This window comes from Solenopsis invicta, chromosome 6, assembly GCF_016802725.1.
Source record: "Solenopsis invicta isolate M01_SB chromosome 6, UNIL_Sinv_3.0, whole genome shotgun sequence".
In the NCBI taxonomy this organism is placed as follows: domain Eukaryota; kingdom Metazoa; phylum Arthropoda; class Insecta; order Hymenoptera; family Formicidae; genus Solenopsis; species Solenopsis invicta.
Window position 1 is genome coordinate 17,557,529 of NC_052669.1, and position 17,280 is coordinate 17,574,808.

Sequence of the window (17,280 nt, forward strand, 5' to 3'; positions counted from 1 at the left end):
CATCCATCTCATCTATCTCATCCATATTTAAGCGTGCCGCTTCTATGAAACAAATTTCAGTTGCTTAGCCCGTACGAAAACTCGCACCGTGTGAAGCCACGGCCAGTAGCACTGCCAGTACCATTGCCCGTACGATAGCAAATAAGAAAATCCAATTAGAAATCCAGTAAGAAAAAACGTATCGTCTGCGGCAGGCTTAACTCTACTTTTGTTCCTTCTTTCTCCTTTCCCTTTTTGCGCATGCGCCCTTTTCCTTTTATGACGCCATTTTGTTTTGCGCGGGAATGGTTAGTTTGTATTACTAAAACGCGCGAACATTGCATCGCTGGTTTTGTTGTCTTATGCGGCTTATTTTAATTATAGTTGACACATAATGAAATCAGATCAAATATATCTTTATAAAAAAAAAATTTAATAATATAAAATGATAATACTGACAAAATTTTTAAAAGAATAAATATAAAAGAAAAACGTTAAATTAAATTAAAGCTACGACTGACATGAGTAAAAATGAAACTAAAATTGACAATAAAGATAAGATTATTAATATCCGTCTTACGGTTAAGATTACAGTTCAGTTTTTTGCTTTGTGGCTCACAATTAACGACTTTGGTCTACCTCACTCAATCTTCATTGCTGCTGGTGTTTGCTGGCGCCTTCGGTGGTTCCGGGAGATTGTTGCTGCTCCCCGGGATGTCCCTTTGATTGGAGACCACCTCCATTGGTTGTCCGCTCGGCAGCTCGTTTGCCTTGTCCGAATTGATTTTTTCCAGCCTTTGTCGCTCAACCAGAAGTTGTTCTGGTATTTCGGCATGGCCAAGCCTCTCCAGCGCCACTGTGACCCTTGGTTGCATTTTTCCCGTCAAATTACTCTGAAAATATTTTTTCTAAGTAATGTTTTGAGAAGTGGATGGTGGTGTGATGGTGTTTGGGTTGTTGACGACGAATTTTCCTTCGGCGTCTCTCTTTTTTGTTAATGCAACTTCTGATTTTGTCTTGGGTTTAATTATTGATTTTGTTTTGAGTTTAAACCCTTGTTTTGATGGAGAATTGTTGTTTATGATATTCTGCTTTGACGCTAATTTTTACCTCGGAGGAGAATCATTATCATCCTCATCTAGTAATGATATGATCTCTGTTTCCTCATGTAGCTTTGGTTTTCTTGGTGTAAGTAGTTCAGATTTTACTTCCACTGGTGTTGTTTTTGCAATTTTAATATTTGTTATATATGCAGTATTAGTTGTACCTTGTTGCTTTTTTGTGATCTCCAAACTTGTATGCTGAATATCTTGATCATCATGCAGCACTTTACCCAAGCTATATGTCCTGGTGGCTGTTTGACGTCTAATCTTGTAATTTATATTGCATTCCCTTAGTGGATTACTTGTGTCTTGCCGTATGTCCGTTATATTAATTGTTACACTTACTTTGTGTGTTGGTTGTTGATCTTTATCGTGGATTACGAATTTGTCAATTAACCTATATATTTGTCGTCGTCATCATTGTCTTCAACAGCTTGCTGGAATTTGTTCTCCCATCTGTTTTCTTCTTCTAATATTTTGTCGTCGACCTGATCTTCATCTTTAATCGATGACGTGTTATTGATGAATGTTTCGAAAGCTTTTATTCTTTTTTGCTTTGCTACGATGACAGATTTCCATTTCTTTCTTTGTTTTAATTCTTCATGAATCTCTTTTTCACGCTCACACAATTGTTGGTACCAATCGTAACCGTACGGTGGTTCTGGGGGTCTATCATGTAACATTTCCCCTAGGGCGGAAACATGAAAAGTGAAAAGTTTCACGTGAAATGCACGATCATGTCACTCAAGGACTTTGATTCTGTTCATGGGGAAATTTTCCAAACTAAGAAGTTGCTATCTTTCTACATACTTACAGTTTATGATTAATATAACGACCAATAAAATCTAGTCGTTACATTAATCATAAACTGCGAGTATGTAGAAAGTGGTGACTTCTTAATTTAGAAAATTTCCCCATGGACAGAATCAAAGTCCTTGGGTGTACACCCAAGGACTTTGATTCTGTCCATAGGGAAATTTTCCAAACTGAAAAGTCGCAATTTTTCTACATACTTGCAGTTCATGATTAATGAAACAACTACAGCTTATTGGTCGTTATGTTAATCATGAATTATAAGTATGTAGAAAAATAGCGACTTCTCAGTTTGAAAAATTTCCCCATGGACAAAATCAAAGTCCTTGGGTGTACGATTCCACGGAACTTTGATTCTGTCCATGGGGAAATTTTCCAAACTGAGAAGTCACCACTTTCTACATTCTTGCAGTTCATGATTAATGAAACGACTAGAGCTTATTGGTCGTTACGTTGATCATGAACTGTAAGCATGTATAAAGATAGCGACTTCTCAGTTTGGAAAATTTCCCCATGGACAGAATCAAAGTCCTTGGGTGTACGATTCCACGGAATCATGTAACTCACTCATGAGCGGAAATATGAACTTTTTCACGTGAACTTTTTCGCCATCAGCCGTCATGGCGAAAAGGTGAAAATTTAGGGAATTAATAAATTGTATGTATTTTGAAATAAGAATGAAAGTGTGGTAACAGTGTAGTAACAGTTTGAAGAGGTATTATTGAAGAGGTTAACCTTTTTGGTATTGCATTGCGTTGACAGGATAAAGTAATACATACATAAATAAAAATAATGCTTTTGTGATGTAATTAGGTTTGATATTTATATTTGACAAATTGATGTTTTGATAATTATATAGAATGAGGTTTCATCAAATGCAAATTTAGATAAAAATATACTTTAAACGCGTTTTGATACACAATGATATAAGAAAGGTGAGTCTTGTGAAATAGAATATTAATCAATCATGTAAGTGTTTATAACTTATAAATTTGGAAAATACATGTGTGAGCGGAGAATTCAGTTTTGATCAAGGTCCGTATTCTAAATTATTCAATATTTTTTAATTAAACAAAGTTAAATTTAATGACTCGGGCGAGGCGCGGAATCGTCGCCGTCGCTCCGATCCCGCGTTCCGCGGCTCCCCGACCACCCCGGACACCGTGTCCGTTTCAAACCAAGCGATTAGGTTAAGTTGGATTATTTGTATTCTTACGATCCCGTTAGTATTCCCGTAGTTCTAGTAAGTCAGTTCTTATTATGTCTCCCTTTTAAGTTAGAATTATCATTTGTCACTTTATCGTTTCATCCGTACTCTCGCGGTTATTAAAATTCTTGTCTTGTAATTCAATCCTGGCGCTCGCCTAGCGCTTACCGAACGCTCGCAATTCCGACCGTTCAGGGGCGATTGGTCGTCGCGACCGCCGCGAGCCAATCGCGTCCCCGCTTAGGCTGGGTCCACTTGTCACGAGGCGTTAAACGCAATAAGCTATGAGGCTACTTGTAAATATCACATCCAAATAAAGATCTAGTATGTTTATCAGCTAAATACCGAGTGCGATTATTATACCGAACCCGACCAATCCGGCGAGTTTATCCGCAACCGTATCCTGACACCTCCCGCAACCGCTCGAAAACCACCAGCGTTACATATAAGGCTTGTTTTCTGTTCCTGCACTAGACTGCACTAGAACGTTCCTTCTTGCTTTCGCTAACTTTGAAACATCTATCTATTTCATTTTAAGTGTACACTTATTTAGAGAGTTCAGGAACAGAAAACAAACGGATATATATATACACAGGGTGTCCGGGAACTAGGGAATTTACTGCTTTGACAACTTAAAGAAAATAAAAAGGGACAAAAAAGTCTTATACCATTTTGCGATATTTGCTATAATTATCGAATTATAAAATAAAACGTATGAGCCAATGTGCGATGATGCCGCGCTATCGCGCCTAGCTCGTAGGCAAAAGCTCGCGGCGGGACAGATGACATGTCTTTGTTTGAATTTGCACGGCACGACAATCTGAATTCACCGCAGCGCGTGTACATACGTTGCAAAAATCAAATGTGTTATTTATCAAATGTGTAAGAAGACGTTTTAGTTAAAATAACACATTTGTTTTTTGCAGTGTATGTACAGTCGTAAGCTAAAAGGTTGCAACACATTTTCTTTGATGGTTTTTGGAATATAAACTTGCTCATCGATCGGCGAACGTAATTGGTTGGATCCACAGGTAAGAACCAATTATGTTCGCCGTTTGATGAGCAAGTCTACATTCCAAAAACAATTGAAGAAAATATGTTGCAATCTTTTAGCTCACAACTGTACACGCAATGCGGCAAATTCAGACCGTCGTGCCGTGCAAATTCAAACAACAACGAGTCATCTGTCTCGCCGCGCACTTTTGCCTATGAGCTAGGCGCGATAGCGCGGCGTTACCGCATATTAGCTCATACGTTTTATTTTATAATTCGATAATTATAGCAAATATCGCAAAATGGTATAAGACTTTTTTGTCCCTTTTTATCTCCTTTAAGTTGTCAAAGCAGTAAGTTCCCTGGTTTCCGGACGCCCTGTGTATATATACAGGGTGTAACAAAACAAAGGAACCTGGAGTATACCATGAGTTAGAGGACACAAATCCAAGTCGAAAAGTCCTAAGTCATTTTTTGATCTGAGCTTTCTGTTCCATACTATATGATGTTAAAGTTAGCGAATGAGCGCCCGTCTATAGAAAGGAAGCAGTGACGGATAATAGACGGGCGGAGCGGAGCTGACAAACTAAGCGGCGGGAGAACAACGATGAGCAGCAAAACGGCTGTAATCAAAAACACACACACACACACACACTCTCTCTCTCTGTCTCTCTCTCTCTCTTTCTCTCTCTCTCTCTCTCCCCCTCTCTCCGCCTTGTTTAAAAAAAACCTTAAAGATTCTAAGGTGCATAACTAAAATAAACGTTTCGGTGTTATTGTAATTTATCAATTCAACGTAAATTAATTATTTATTTCCTTATAATTATAATAAATGTTTGAAGTGTGCTCCTCCTTCGATACACGTTCTTGCTTTTTTCTGTACATTTTGCGTAGCTCTCCGAACTTGAACATTACTAATTCCCTCAATAGTGCGGAATACTAATTCTGTCATCTCGTCAGCTGTCTCGATCCCACGCAACACAAGGACGTCCTTTGGATGTCCTATGGACGTCACGGTCGGACATGTCTTGACGTCCAGATGACATAGTAATTGTGTCTTGTAGACGTCTAGGAAACGTCCTTTGGACGTACAATGTACCGCCTTCTGACGTCAAATGGACGTCATTAAGACGTCTCAGCAAGACAAAAAGGACTTTTATGGACGTTGTTTGGACATTATTTTATATTGCGCGATTAGGACTTTATTTAATAAAAAATGATATTTATTAGTAAAGTAGTATTAACCCTGCCAAAAATGTGCGATTAAAACCGATTAAAAAAAAAAGTAGTCCAAATTGATCGAGATTTCTGCACCGAAAATATGGTGTTAAGACAGATTGAAAATATAAAATCGGAACCCAGATAGATTTATTAAAACAGAATACATTAATATAAAACGTTATAAATGTTTAATTTACAAAAAAATATTTCTTGTATCCTTTTCGTTAAAAAGGACTAAAAAAAGATTAAATTTGAATTAAATATTTAATTTTTGTACAAGATTAAATAACAATACATTTTTAGTCCTTTTCGTTAAAAAGGACTAAAAAAAGATTAAATTTGAATTAAATATTTAATTTTTGTACAAGATTAAATAACAATACAAATTGTTATTTACATGTAAAAATTATAAAAATTTATGTGGAACAGCGTTCCACACGTCACATTTGAAAAGACTGAGAGTGAGTATTTGTCTCAAGGTTACAACAAGCAACTCTTAAAAGTCTTACTGAAGTTATGAGCTGGGGAGTCAGCCGCGGTGGCGCCTAGATATAACACCCGTGGCCGCATTCGACTCACGAGAAGATCTCTCGCAGCGTGGCCGCCTAGCGGTGGTGCCAGCACTCACTTGTTAAATTCATTTCAATCCGAAATTACAGGATTTCATAAATTATAATTAAATCAAATTTTAATGTATACATGTATTTAATTCACAGAATCATGTAAACAAATATGATTCTGTAAATCAAATATATATACCTTGCTGGTAGATGTATAATTACTTTCTTTATATTTTTAGAATTGTGTCGCGTTCATATTTATAGAATTAAAAGAACAAAATGGTATTCCACCATCCCCTTTCTTTTTCTATTTGAATTTATTTTATATTTAGTTAATGCAATACGCTAATTTCATTCTTTATAGATGGACATTGAAAATTCGTGGACAGAGATGGAAAGAAATCTGGATACTGCCAGAGTAATCGAAGATCTTGAGCAGGGTGTGTCGAGTGTTACTAACTGGATCTTGGGTCCAGCAAACACAATGCTGAACTCTTGTTGTCAAGTTGGCTTTGATGTTTCTTCATCCGAGGAACTTCGAAGGCAACATGAAAAAATTGAGCTACAATGTCGGGTAAACGATGAGTAAAATTTTATATTCCAACTTGCATTAGTAATTTAAGGAGGAAAGGTCACGTGAAAATCAATTTTTTTTTATTGCGTATATATATATATATATATATATATATATATATATATATATATATATATAGAGGAGAAGAGGGTATTATGGCTACTGTCGACAATATGGTTACCCCTATTATCTCCGTTATTAGATGACGTATTCTAACAATTGCTTATGGAGTTATTCATTTAGTAGCCCGCCGTTTTTTAGTGATATTAATATGACAATACATAATAAGTGACAATTGTTATAAGGCATTTTTACTTTTGAGCACTTCTAACTTTTTCAAGGTTCACCTTTAACCTTTAATTACCTTTTTATTCAGCTATACACATTTTGAGTTATACAAAGTTAAAACAATAACATGGAATTTTATTAATATGGTCTTTTAAGCAAAATTTTTATATTGAAATATTTCTTCAATAAATCGATCGTCATTCTAGAGAGCGGTGTTTAGAAACATTAAAAACATTATTTTATGCTTGTTGTTTAATGTTAAACAGGGATAAAATGACATTTCTAACTAAATTTCTAATGGTATTTTTAAAGTTACTGAACGCAAGAAAATTCTATATTAGAAAAATTCTAAACAATGGAAAATTAAAAATATATAATTTTGTAACAAGATACTGTGTTTCTCCTAAACTAAATTAACTTTTTTAAATTATTCTTATAGATAGCCATATTACAACCACTTTTTTTCTGCTACCGATTATGCAGAGCATTAGATTTTTATAAATCACGTCCTAAATAATAAATATCTCATTATTTTGAGCCTAGAATCTGTCAAACAACATTTTGACGAATGTAATCGTTCAAGTTTCAATAGAAAATATTAATTATTAACAAAATGATTCAATAAAATGAAAATGGGTGCCATATTACCCTCTTCTCCTCTAATGTGCTTATTTTTATTCCGGCTTTTCTCTTAATTGGCTTTATTAATCTCAAAATCCTTTTACATGATTAAAGTAGTGACAAAAATATTTGCCAGAAACTATAATTCAATACGAAAAACGAAAGTTGATTAAAAAATTATAGTTTAATTATCGGCATCTGCAGCCGACTTGTGACACCGACGAGAGACTGTTAAAGACCGCTAACCTTACGGGAGTTTGTGTGACTGTTAAATTTTTAATGATAAACTGACAATACAGTACTAATTTTATAATTTATTGTTATCTTGAAGTTTCATAGATATGCTTATGTATTTGTAACCCAAAAATTCTCAATTTTTATTAAAAATTGCAGTTTTGATGTTAACATCCAAGTTTGATTATCGACAGAGATAATAACTGATCAAAAAGAATTACAATTTTAAAGCAATATACAATGATATTATTAAATATAAGTATGCATATTTGCTTATGAAGTATTTGTATAATAAAAAAAATCAAGATTTTAATAACGTATTACTCAAATATTTGTATTAACAATTATATAATCGATAACGTCATTGCTCTTCAATTAACGCCGAGCCCCTGGGGCCCTAGTAACGGCCTCGAAAATTTACCCAGGGTTGACGGTCTTTAATAGTCTCTCGTCGGTGGTAGCTGTGAAAAACTTGAACAGTAAAGATCAACAGTAGATTTGCTATTTTGTGTTACAAAACATAAAGTCTCATTCTGCTCCGGGTCTTGACCAATTTTCATACAACATGATCAAAGCTCTTCCGGACTCCTTCCTTTCCACTCTGGCGGATCTCTACAACGCTATTGTATTGGAGGGTTCCTTCCCAGAAAGTTGGTCTCATTCATTGATAGTTTTAATCCCTAAGCCTCAAGGAGGCGTAAGACCTATTTCACTCTTGTCAGGCTTCCTCAAAATTCTGGAAAAGATATTTTACTACCGACTCAGATGGATTGTGGAGGGTGACTGTTTCGTTCCTGATTTTCAGACTGGCTTCAGATCAAACAGATCCTGTGTTGACAATCTCGTCTCTCTCTCTAGTTTCGTACATTCTGCCTTCATTAGGGGGGAAATTGCTTGCGTGTTTCTAGACATTGAGGGTGCATTTGATAACGTTGTTCCTTATATATTAATTCAAGATCTAGTGGACATGGGACTGCCCCCTAATTTTTGTAAATTTATTGCCAACCTTATTATGGAAAGAAAACTCTTCTTTATTACAGACGGGGAACTCAAAGGCCCATTTCTTACACGCAAAGGTACCCCCCAGGGATCCACATTAAGTCCTACCCTTTTCAACATATACCTCAGGCACATCGGCAAACACTTAACCAAAGAAGGCCAGATTTTGCAGTACGCAGATGATATCGCACTGTTTGTATCCGCTGAAAACATCAGCAGCGCGCTTGGCTCCCTTCAGCACAACTTGGATCGAGTTTCCAATTTTCTTAAAAATAGAGGCTTGACCTTGTCTCCCGCCAAATCTCAACTTCTGATTTTCTCCCGGAAGCGCTCCTCTTCACAAAATATGCAAGGTCCTTCGGATATCTTCATAAATGGCACCCTAGTTCCCAGAGTTACTAGTGCCCGTTTCTTGGGCATCTGGTTTGACGATAAACTCAAAGGAGACACACACTTGAAATATCTAATTCATAAGGGCAGGAAACTAGCGGACATTATCTCATCTCTCTCCGGCGTTTGGTGGGGGGCTCATCCCCGTCTACTCCTGCAAATCTTTCGAGCCATCTTCAGAAGCTCTATTGAATATGGAGGTCAGATCTTTCAATTTCGCAACAACTCATCAAATTTTTTGAAACTTAAAAGACTTATTTATAGATGCATCAGAATTGCCCTCGGCTATAGAATTTCCACTCCTATCAACATAATGCTATACGAATCCAAAGAACCCCCATTAGAAGTCAGAATCTCTCATATTTCCTCTAAATACATTTACAAAGCCCTTGCCAATAAAAGTAATCCTGCCACTTCTTACCTTAAATCTCTCAGGGATCTGGTGGTGTCACCACAGGATAAAATCAATCTCATTAAAAAATTCCCAATTTTTGGAATTTACATCCAAGCTTCAGGAGACTTAATAAAAATATTTCGTAGCACTATTCCTCCGAAATTCCAATACCCTTATTCTGCCTACTCATTCACAAATCAACCCACAATGCCCACAAATCAACATTTCTCTCACGAAGTTGGATAAAGATGCCTCTCAGGACCTTGTCAACCAATGTTTCCGGCACTTAGCTGATAAACTCTTCAAAGAACACACTCACCTTTACACGGATGGCTCAAAATCTGAACTCTCTCTGGCCGTCGGAGCCAGCGTATACATCCCTAGTCTAAATAAAGCCATAATGCATAAACTTCCTGCAGAAACATCCATCTTCTCTGCCGAAGCTTGGGCGCTGCTTGAAGCCATAGGAATTATCGAAGAACTTCACTGGATCAATTCCGTCATTTTCACCGACTCACTAAGCGTGCTTCAAGCTATCTCGCAATACAATCACAAGGCCGACAACCACATTATATACAAACTTAAACATAAGCTCTTTCTTCTAGATAAATTAAACTTCAACCTGACACTATGCTGGGTCCCGGCACATAAAGGAATTCCAGGAAACGAAAACGCAGATCAAGCTGCCAAAATTGCGTCCCGTCAAGGATTCATTCCCCCGTTCCGCATTCCATACGCGGACTATTTTGCCGAGATCAACTGTAATACTACCAACAAATTCAGAGCTTATCTGGAAGAAGCGGCACAAGTTAACGGCACCCAACATGCTTCTTTATACCAACATACTCTTTATAAGCGCCCTTGGTTTCATCGCAAACCTCTTGACAGAGAAGAAATAGTAATAATCAACCGACTCAGAAGCAACCACTACAACTTAAAATACAGCTTATTCAGAAAAAACATGTCAGACTCACCGAATTGCCCCTGTGGGGAAGGTCGGCAGGACGCCAATCATATCATTTTTTATTGTCCTATTACCATTCCGAAATCATCTAATCTCAGACAATACCTTAAAGATAAATATCCTTCATTCCAAATCAACATCTTTTCTATCCTTGGCTACCCTACTACTAAACTATGTCGCCTCATATTTCATCACTTTCATATTTCAAGTCGTGTGAACTCAACATTTGAACCCTCCCGCCTCGTGCACAAGCACGAGTTCACGTCTCCGACGCGATTCAAGGGGAGGGCGCTCAATGCTCACTTTAAGTAGAGTCCCTAGAAGTAGAGAGTCTGGACATTTGCCCCTAAAATGTCGGTGATGAATATGTTAGTGTATGTATGTGAGCTTTATATGTGTGTATGTTTATCATTGTGTGCACTTGAACGTATTGTATACTGTTATCGCATTGGCTAAAGAGGATTAAACAGGGATCCGTATTGGTGCTGCCATTTTAGGTGCACAGTCACGTGCATCCAATCACGTGGAATCCACAAATGTCCAGACTCTCTACTTCTAGGGACTCTAACTTTAAGTGGCTCCGCAGCTGTTTGGAGCGCGCGCCCGTGCTCCCAGAGCTGCCCAGAGCTCCGGTTCCTCCGCCATCACCAACTCTTTTCTATCATCATAATTACCGTCTACTCGTTGCATCTCTCATCCCATCATTTATACCTTTCTGCTACCCGAAAAATTACTCTGGTTAATGGCCAAATCGTCCCTGCCCTACTAGTTACTGGGGACGGGTGCCAATTCAATAAAAGAAGAAGTAGATTTGCTATTGCTTTGCAACGTCTATAAACGTCATGTACATACGCTGAAATAATCAATGCAGGAAAATGCAATACTTTATTACATCATGGTCATGCATGATAAACAGTGTTTAATATTATTTAATTACTGTAGGAAAGAAGTAACATAGACTATCGTTATTTTAAATAAATTATATAATTTATACAAGCAGAAAATATACGTTTACAAATAAATTAGGAAATATAGTGATGAAACACCAGGTTATACAAGAGAATTCTTAGATTACTGATGTTTACAAGAGCAGACTAATTTTTTAAAATGATGTAAAATTATAACGTATAATATATAAATATTATCACTGATTGTTTCACTAAAGAAACAGAATAATTAAAGATGTAGCTGTACAAAATTTTGGCACCAGATGAAAAAATACTTGTATATTTAGTATAAAAAGATATTATACATATATGTAGAAGATTGTATAAAAGTGGAATTATTTTCAAATCTGTTTAATCTCGCCACTGCAGTGTGGGCAACATGTCATATTATTCACGTCGCATTGGGGAAGAAACATTTGTCCGCCGACCGCGACCGCCGCTCCCATCACTGCGGTACAGGCAACATCTTCTCTCCCAGTCATAGGTAATTTTTGATTCATCAACAACTAAAATTTAGACATTGACTTGTCATATCAAAACATTTATGTCTCATGTAAGAAATTTAAAAATTAAACAGCTCAACCTTCTCCGCGTTGTTCTCAGCGAGTGTTTTCATATCTAAACCAGTTATATTCAGTTCTTTCTGTAATTCTGACTCCGGGATACCGCTCAGAAGACTCACTTTCAAAATTTTCGCGAGTTGCCAACATCCCTGTGTAAGATCGACAATATTGGTACTAGCTAATTCATGTTTCTTGCCGGACGTTGTTCCTATGGAATCAAATTTCTCTCGTAGGATCGTAAGTATTCTGAACAAATAAAGATTACTCATCAGATTAAATTACACAAGTTATATAATAATACCAGAAAACCATATACCTGTATGTTTTAAGCGATGTATCCCGAATAACGTTATGTTCTTCTAAGAGTCGTTTCATAATTTCCTGCAGTTCTGTCGTTCTCTGGCAGAGCGCAGCTTTCCATCTTGCCAAATCTTCCACCATTAAGCTGTAATAAGTTTTCGATAAATGAATGATATTTTTACACTGCTTGGCATTTCTTAGTTTAATAAAAAGATAAAATATAATTAATCTGTGTGTGCGCGCGCGGACGGGATCCGATAACGCATGATGCGATAGCCCACCAACCAATCATCTTGACTTATTTAACCCAATCAACGGAAAAACTCTAGGCATCGGCCGCTGTGAGTGATGGTGTGCTATCGGGATTCGCCTTACGCGCGCACGCACGCATATAATACAAACAATAAGAAAAAATTACAAAAATTCCGAGCATCTCGGAAATAATTGTCAATTACCTACTAGCTAGAAATTTACTTCTCCAAACTTCACACTGGCCTGCTAGCCATTCCGTTTGTTCCTGATGCGTTGACAAATTTTGGGCCGAATTTAGGAGAGCTCTCGCAAGTTGCAATTTATCTTCGGTTAACAAATGAACTCTTGTTTCTAAATCCTCTCCCACTGCAGCAACCAACAAATTTTTTAATTCTCCATTGACCTGTGTGCACATATATATATATATATATATATATGTATATATCGTAGCGTAAATTAAACATTGCAATAACTTTTGTAATTGTATGCAATCCTTTGTTGCATAATGTCTCATACAGGGATCTATAGCCTTTTTGCACTACTTCCGCATCTTTACGCATTTCGTAATTAGTTTGTGTAACATATTACATACCTTTATGTTCTTGAGATATATACATACATATATATCGTATCCCTACAAAAAATTGACACAAGTCGAAATTTTTGTAATGTTTGTATCATGTGCAAATAGTGTTTTTTAAAAGTGTTATTTATACATTAGTTTTCAATTAGAAAAAAAGAATACAAGTTGAATTTAAAAAAAAAAGAAAAAATGACAAAAGGCAGTTTTCAGGTTTAACATAACAAAATTAATATTTACGTTATTTCTAAAAAACTTAAAATAAACAATTTGTGATTAGCTTCAAGTTAACTTATGTTTGATACAGCCATAATTAGTTAATTAATTTTAAAATATACACTTTTTTTCTCCTAAACAATTTTATATTTTTGACTTGTACCACTTTTCTTGTGGAGGCACGATATGTGTACATGGATAGCATAAATATATATGTAATTCTTTTAACAATAAATTATAAATTAAATTAAAACATCGATCAAATCATTTAAAAAAATTGATGCTGGAAAGAAAAAACTAAAAAGTAACAAATGTGTTTTTAAAAATTTACAATGTTTTTCAAGTCACTGATTTTTTTGTATTTAAAATGTAAATTGTATTTAAAATTGTGGATTCAAATGATTGATATAGGTCCAAAGTAATTAAGAAATTTTATAAATTTACATTTAGCTAAAACCGAGGGGGTAACCACTCTTGAATTCTGGTGTACAACCCGCTAGAAGTCCTTTGAATTCCTCGAAGTCCAACCTAATCTAATGAAGTTCAACGTAATTCGATGAAGTCCGGCAAAGTCCGGTGTAATCCGATGAAGTCCGAAGTTCGCGAAATCCGGTAAAGTCCGTGAAGTCCGATGAAGTCTGAAGTTCGATAAAGTTCGATGAAGTTTGACGTAGTCCAATGAAGTCCGGCGAAGTCCGGTAAAGTTTTGAAGTCCGAAATCCAATGTACACTTATTTTTCGAGTGGTTATCCCCTCGGTAAAACCTTGTATTAACATTCGTAAGATATATTTACTTTCAAGATGTCTCACCACACATACTCGTTGTTAGTTCCCGATTATGTTAAAAAACGACTTTTTCATTAAAAAGCATACGTTTTTCAATAGTGAATCCACCATTTGGAATTTTTTAATTTTGATTACAGATTTGTCATCAGAAATCTGAAAAACTTTTATGTATAAAATTTTTATTGTGTACAAGCCATAGTTAATTTTTTTTTTTTTTTCAATTTAGCTACTATACTTAAATGTGTCAAATATAATTTTTTTATATTTTTACTTAAAATTTGCAATCAGCGACCCTAAAAACCTTGATATACCAACATTCAACAAAAAATATTAAAAAAGTCACAATCAAGGATTAATATACAATTGCTTTACCTGTGCTTGAAATTTTAATTGAGTTTCAAGCTGACTGTTTTCCTCTTTCAGCTTACGAATTTCAACCTCATATATTCTTTTCTCATTGTTCCATTCATCTTCAGATGTTTTTTCTTTACTTTCTTTCATACTATCCTTCATCCTCGCGTCATCTTGAATCTTCATCGTAGCAATTTGCGTAACTGTGGTGTTCAAGCTAGACTTATTCTTGGGTAATTTTTTGTTTCTTTTTTCAAACGGCACTATTGGATTTACAGCAGCTTTGTAAGGTTCGTATGGTACAAATTTTGGTTCTTTTGATTTCAAGGAGTGCAAGATGTGCTTCTCCTGTTTTGCATTACGAATATTTTTTGGCACCAAGTTTACTATTGTACCAATGGGAGTGACCGGAGCTGTTGACCCTAATTGCTTCAAGTTTGTGGGATGGTAAATAAGAGTGTCTCCTAGACGACTTCGACTCTGTTTAATCTCGATCTTGTCTATTGTTGCATTTTCCATACCATCTCCTTGAGTTCGCTCAATGCAACCCATTATATGAACATCTTGAAAAATAAATGCTCAATAATAAATACAAATTATTTCAATAAGTTGAAATAAGACCGAAAAAGAAGAGAAATACAGATTTTAAATGCAATTGTAAACTAAAACTGAAATAATATTAGAAATTAAATTAATCGTCAATATTGATAATGATGCTATAAACACTAAAAAACTTAAAACACTGTAAAAAAACTTATTGTGAAAGCATTATCCCTGACTAAAGTTATAATTACAGAGGAACAAAAAAAAATAAAAATATGTCCGAGAAACTACACTTATGTATCCCTATGTATTTTGACACCATGAAACTGAATATGACTTCAGAATTGCTCCATCAGGTCAGGATTTTTTTTGACCGAGTTAAATAGTGTGTAATTTTAATGAACGTTCAGTAATTTTTTGAGTATAAAAAAAATCTTAATCTGATGGAGCAATTCTGAAATCATATTCGGTTTCAGAGCCTCAAAATACATAGGAATACATAGGTTTAATCTCTCGCGTATGACACTTTTTTTATGTGGCTGTGTTATTAATCAAGATATGAAAGATGCGTCTACATGTTGCTTGATTTATTTACTTCTCATCATGAAATGATATATAATGATATTATTTACAAGATGGATTGGACTAACCTGGCTGACAGTGAACGCTGTGCTTTTTATTTGTCCAAGTATTCATGTTTGGCAGCAAACAAATATTGCAGATAATTCTATAATACGTCGTAATAAATATTTACATCTTACGCAATACGCGATATAATATAAATTAGTTTTTCATATCAACAGTTATGGCATATGTTAAAAAAAGAGAAACAGGTTAGCAATGTTAGTATAGAACTGTTATTCAGTGTTTTCAGATGGGACCAGTGATGCCAGAGATGCCCCACACTCGCGCATGTGCAGAGTTAGTAGCGCCAGTAAAGTATCTAAACCGTTCGTGAAACTGGCGTTTTTAGTCACCCCAAAGAAAAATAGAATTATGGACATAATGTATAAAGACATAACTCTTAGGCCCAGTTTCACAACTTTGGGTTTAACCCGAGCTTAGTTGAACTACCGTCAAGTTTAACGCCACGGTTAAACTTCTATCGCGTTTCACAACCAGATTTTAACTCTAGGTTACGTAAACCTATAATCTATGCGAAGAAACTTCAACAGACTTATCTTTCTTCTAGAACAAGTAGTGTGATTGGTTGTTACCGAAGAGTAGGGAATGAGATATTACAGGTTCTATACACCAAGGCAAAAAATAATGAACAAATTTAAAAGTTTTAAAGTTTTCTTCTTACATGTTTCCAAATCAGTTTGAACTAAACAATTAAATTCAATTGTTACTGTAAAAATTTACACTTTATTAAGTACATTAAACATTGGAACACTAATTAGAAAAAAATTTCTCATAAAATAAAGAACAACAGATTAGAATGAAAGACAAAATTGAGTTTTGAAAAAAATAAATAAATCTAAAAGACAGCCACTCGAAATAAAAAAAAACTGTTCTTTGGAAAAACACATATATGGTCATCGTAATTATAGTATGTAATCTATAAGTACTAATTTAATAATATTACAAAACTATTTTTACTGTTCTGTTTTATGAGAAATTTCTTCTTTGATTTCTCTTAAGACTGCAGTAACAGATTCCTTGGTTAAGCGAAATCGAGCATAAAAATCAATGTCATCAAATTCTTCAAAATATGACGGTCGTCTTCTAATTATTCTCGGGCGTCGATTTATTATTTGCACAAAATCTTCATCGTCAGATGACAATAACATATATTCCAGAGCCATATCTTGCAACATAACCTTTTTACAATTCCGTGGAGATATCAGCCATGAAGTACAATACTCGAAAGATTACTGAAAGCAGTGGCGCTGCAGTATTAAACCTCGGTTATCTACCTTAAACGCCCGAATTTCGCCGTTCAACTTTAACCGCAGTTTAACAACGTTAACCGAGGTTTAAGACAGTTGTGGGACACAATATTTACCGTAAACCAAGTTTAAAGGTTTAAACTCCGGTTAAACTAAGTTGTGAAACTGGCCCTTAGTAATATAATCTAATTAAATTAAAATAATTAATTGTGTGGCTAAATTATAACAAAAAGATATTCTAACTAATGACTCAAGCGCGCAAACCTCATATCCCCCACAGCGTTATCTAGTACAGCTACAATACTGCTATCTCAGTTGTAAACCAACGCGCATGCGCAAGTGCGGGGCATCTCTGGCACCACTCTGCGTTCAGATTCCCCACCCGAATGCACCCAGGCCATAGACATAGGATCTATAGACCGAGCATTCGAGGAGTGGGGGTAAAGTTCTCGCGTGAAAAACTAGAAAGAGATAGCCTGTTTTGGACCACTATTTTGTCTTTGTCAAATG

The 17,280-nt window shown here is 35.6% G+C and overlaps 3 protein-coding genes across 4 annotated transcripts; 1 reads left to right on the top strand and 2 right to left on the bottom strand.

The window, feature by feature from the left end:
• Positions 1-395: 395 nt before the first annotated feature.
• LOC105200453 lies at positions 396-1,741 on the bottom strand. Of its 2 annotated transcripts, none has more exons than XM_011168015.2 (3): positions 1,428-1,741; positions 1,247-1,349; positions 396-872 (listed from the first exon to the last, which is right to left on the bottom strand). In XM_011168015.2, exons 2-3 carry the CDS (start codon positions 1,298-1,300, stop codon positions 624-626), a joined length of 303 nt encoding a protein of 100 aa, XP_011166317.1. In that variant the 5' UTR covers positions 1,301-1,349; positions 1,428-1,741; the 3' UTR covers positions 396-623. The 2 variants fall into 2 exon arrangements, with proteins under 2 accessions (XP_011166317.1, XP_039306788.1); XM_039450854.1 differs by having other exon boundaries at positions 1,247-1,344; positions 1,428-1,737.
• Positions 1,742-9,776: 8,035 nt separating this feature from the next.
• Positions 9,777-10,652, top strand: LOC113003667. Its single transcript, XM_026134113.1, has one exon. It carries the CDS (start codon positions 9,777-9,779, stop codon positions 10,650-10,652), a length of 876 nt encoding a protein of 291 aa, XP_025989898.1.
• A 653-nt stretch (positions 10,653-11,305) lies between these two features.
• On the bottom strand, positions 11,306-15,788 carry LOC105201560 (golgin-45). The gene is made up of 6 exons (XM_026134156.2): positions 15,529-15,788; positions 14,357-14,898; positions 12,606-12,805; positions 12,167-12,295; positions 11,871-12,096; positions 11,306-11,793 (listed from the first exon to the last, which is right to left on the bottom strand). The coding sequence occupies exons 1-6, from the start codon at positions 15,572-15,574 to the stop codon at positions 11,629-11,631; spliced, it is 1,308 nt and encodes a 435-aa protein (XP_025989941.1). The 5' UTR covers positions 15,575-15,788; the 3' UTR covers positions 11,306-11,628.
• Positions 15,789-17,280: the final 1,492 nt, after the last annotated feature.

Bases quoted from the DNA above. Each gene is read 5' to 3' on its own strand.
- LOC105200453 (XM_011168015.2), bottom strand. From the start codon at position 1,300: ATGATGATCAAGATATTCAGCATACAAGTTTGGAGATCACAAAAAAGC. The intron at 873-1,246 runs GTACAACTAATA...AAATATTTTCAG, and splicing joins GATCACAAAAAAGCAACAAG to AGTAATTTGACGGGAAAAAT.
- LOC113003667 (XM_026134113.1), top strand. From the start codon at position 9,777: ATGCATAAACTTCCTGCAGAAACATCCATCTTCTCTGCCGAAGCTTGG.
- LOC105201560 (XM_026134156.2), bottom strand. From the start codon at position 15,574: ATGAATACTTGGACAAATAAAAAGCACAGCGTTCACTGTCAGCCAG. The intron at 14,899-15,528 runs GTTAGTCCAATC...TTATTTTTCAAG, and splicing joins CAGCGTTCACTGTCAGCCAG to ATGTTCATATAATGGGTTGC. The intron at 11,794-11,870 runs GTTGAGCTGTTT...TCTAAATTTTAG, and splicing joins CTGAGAACAACGCGGAGAAG to TTGTTGATGAATCAAAAATT.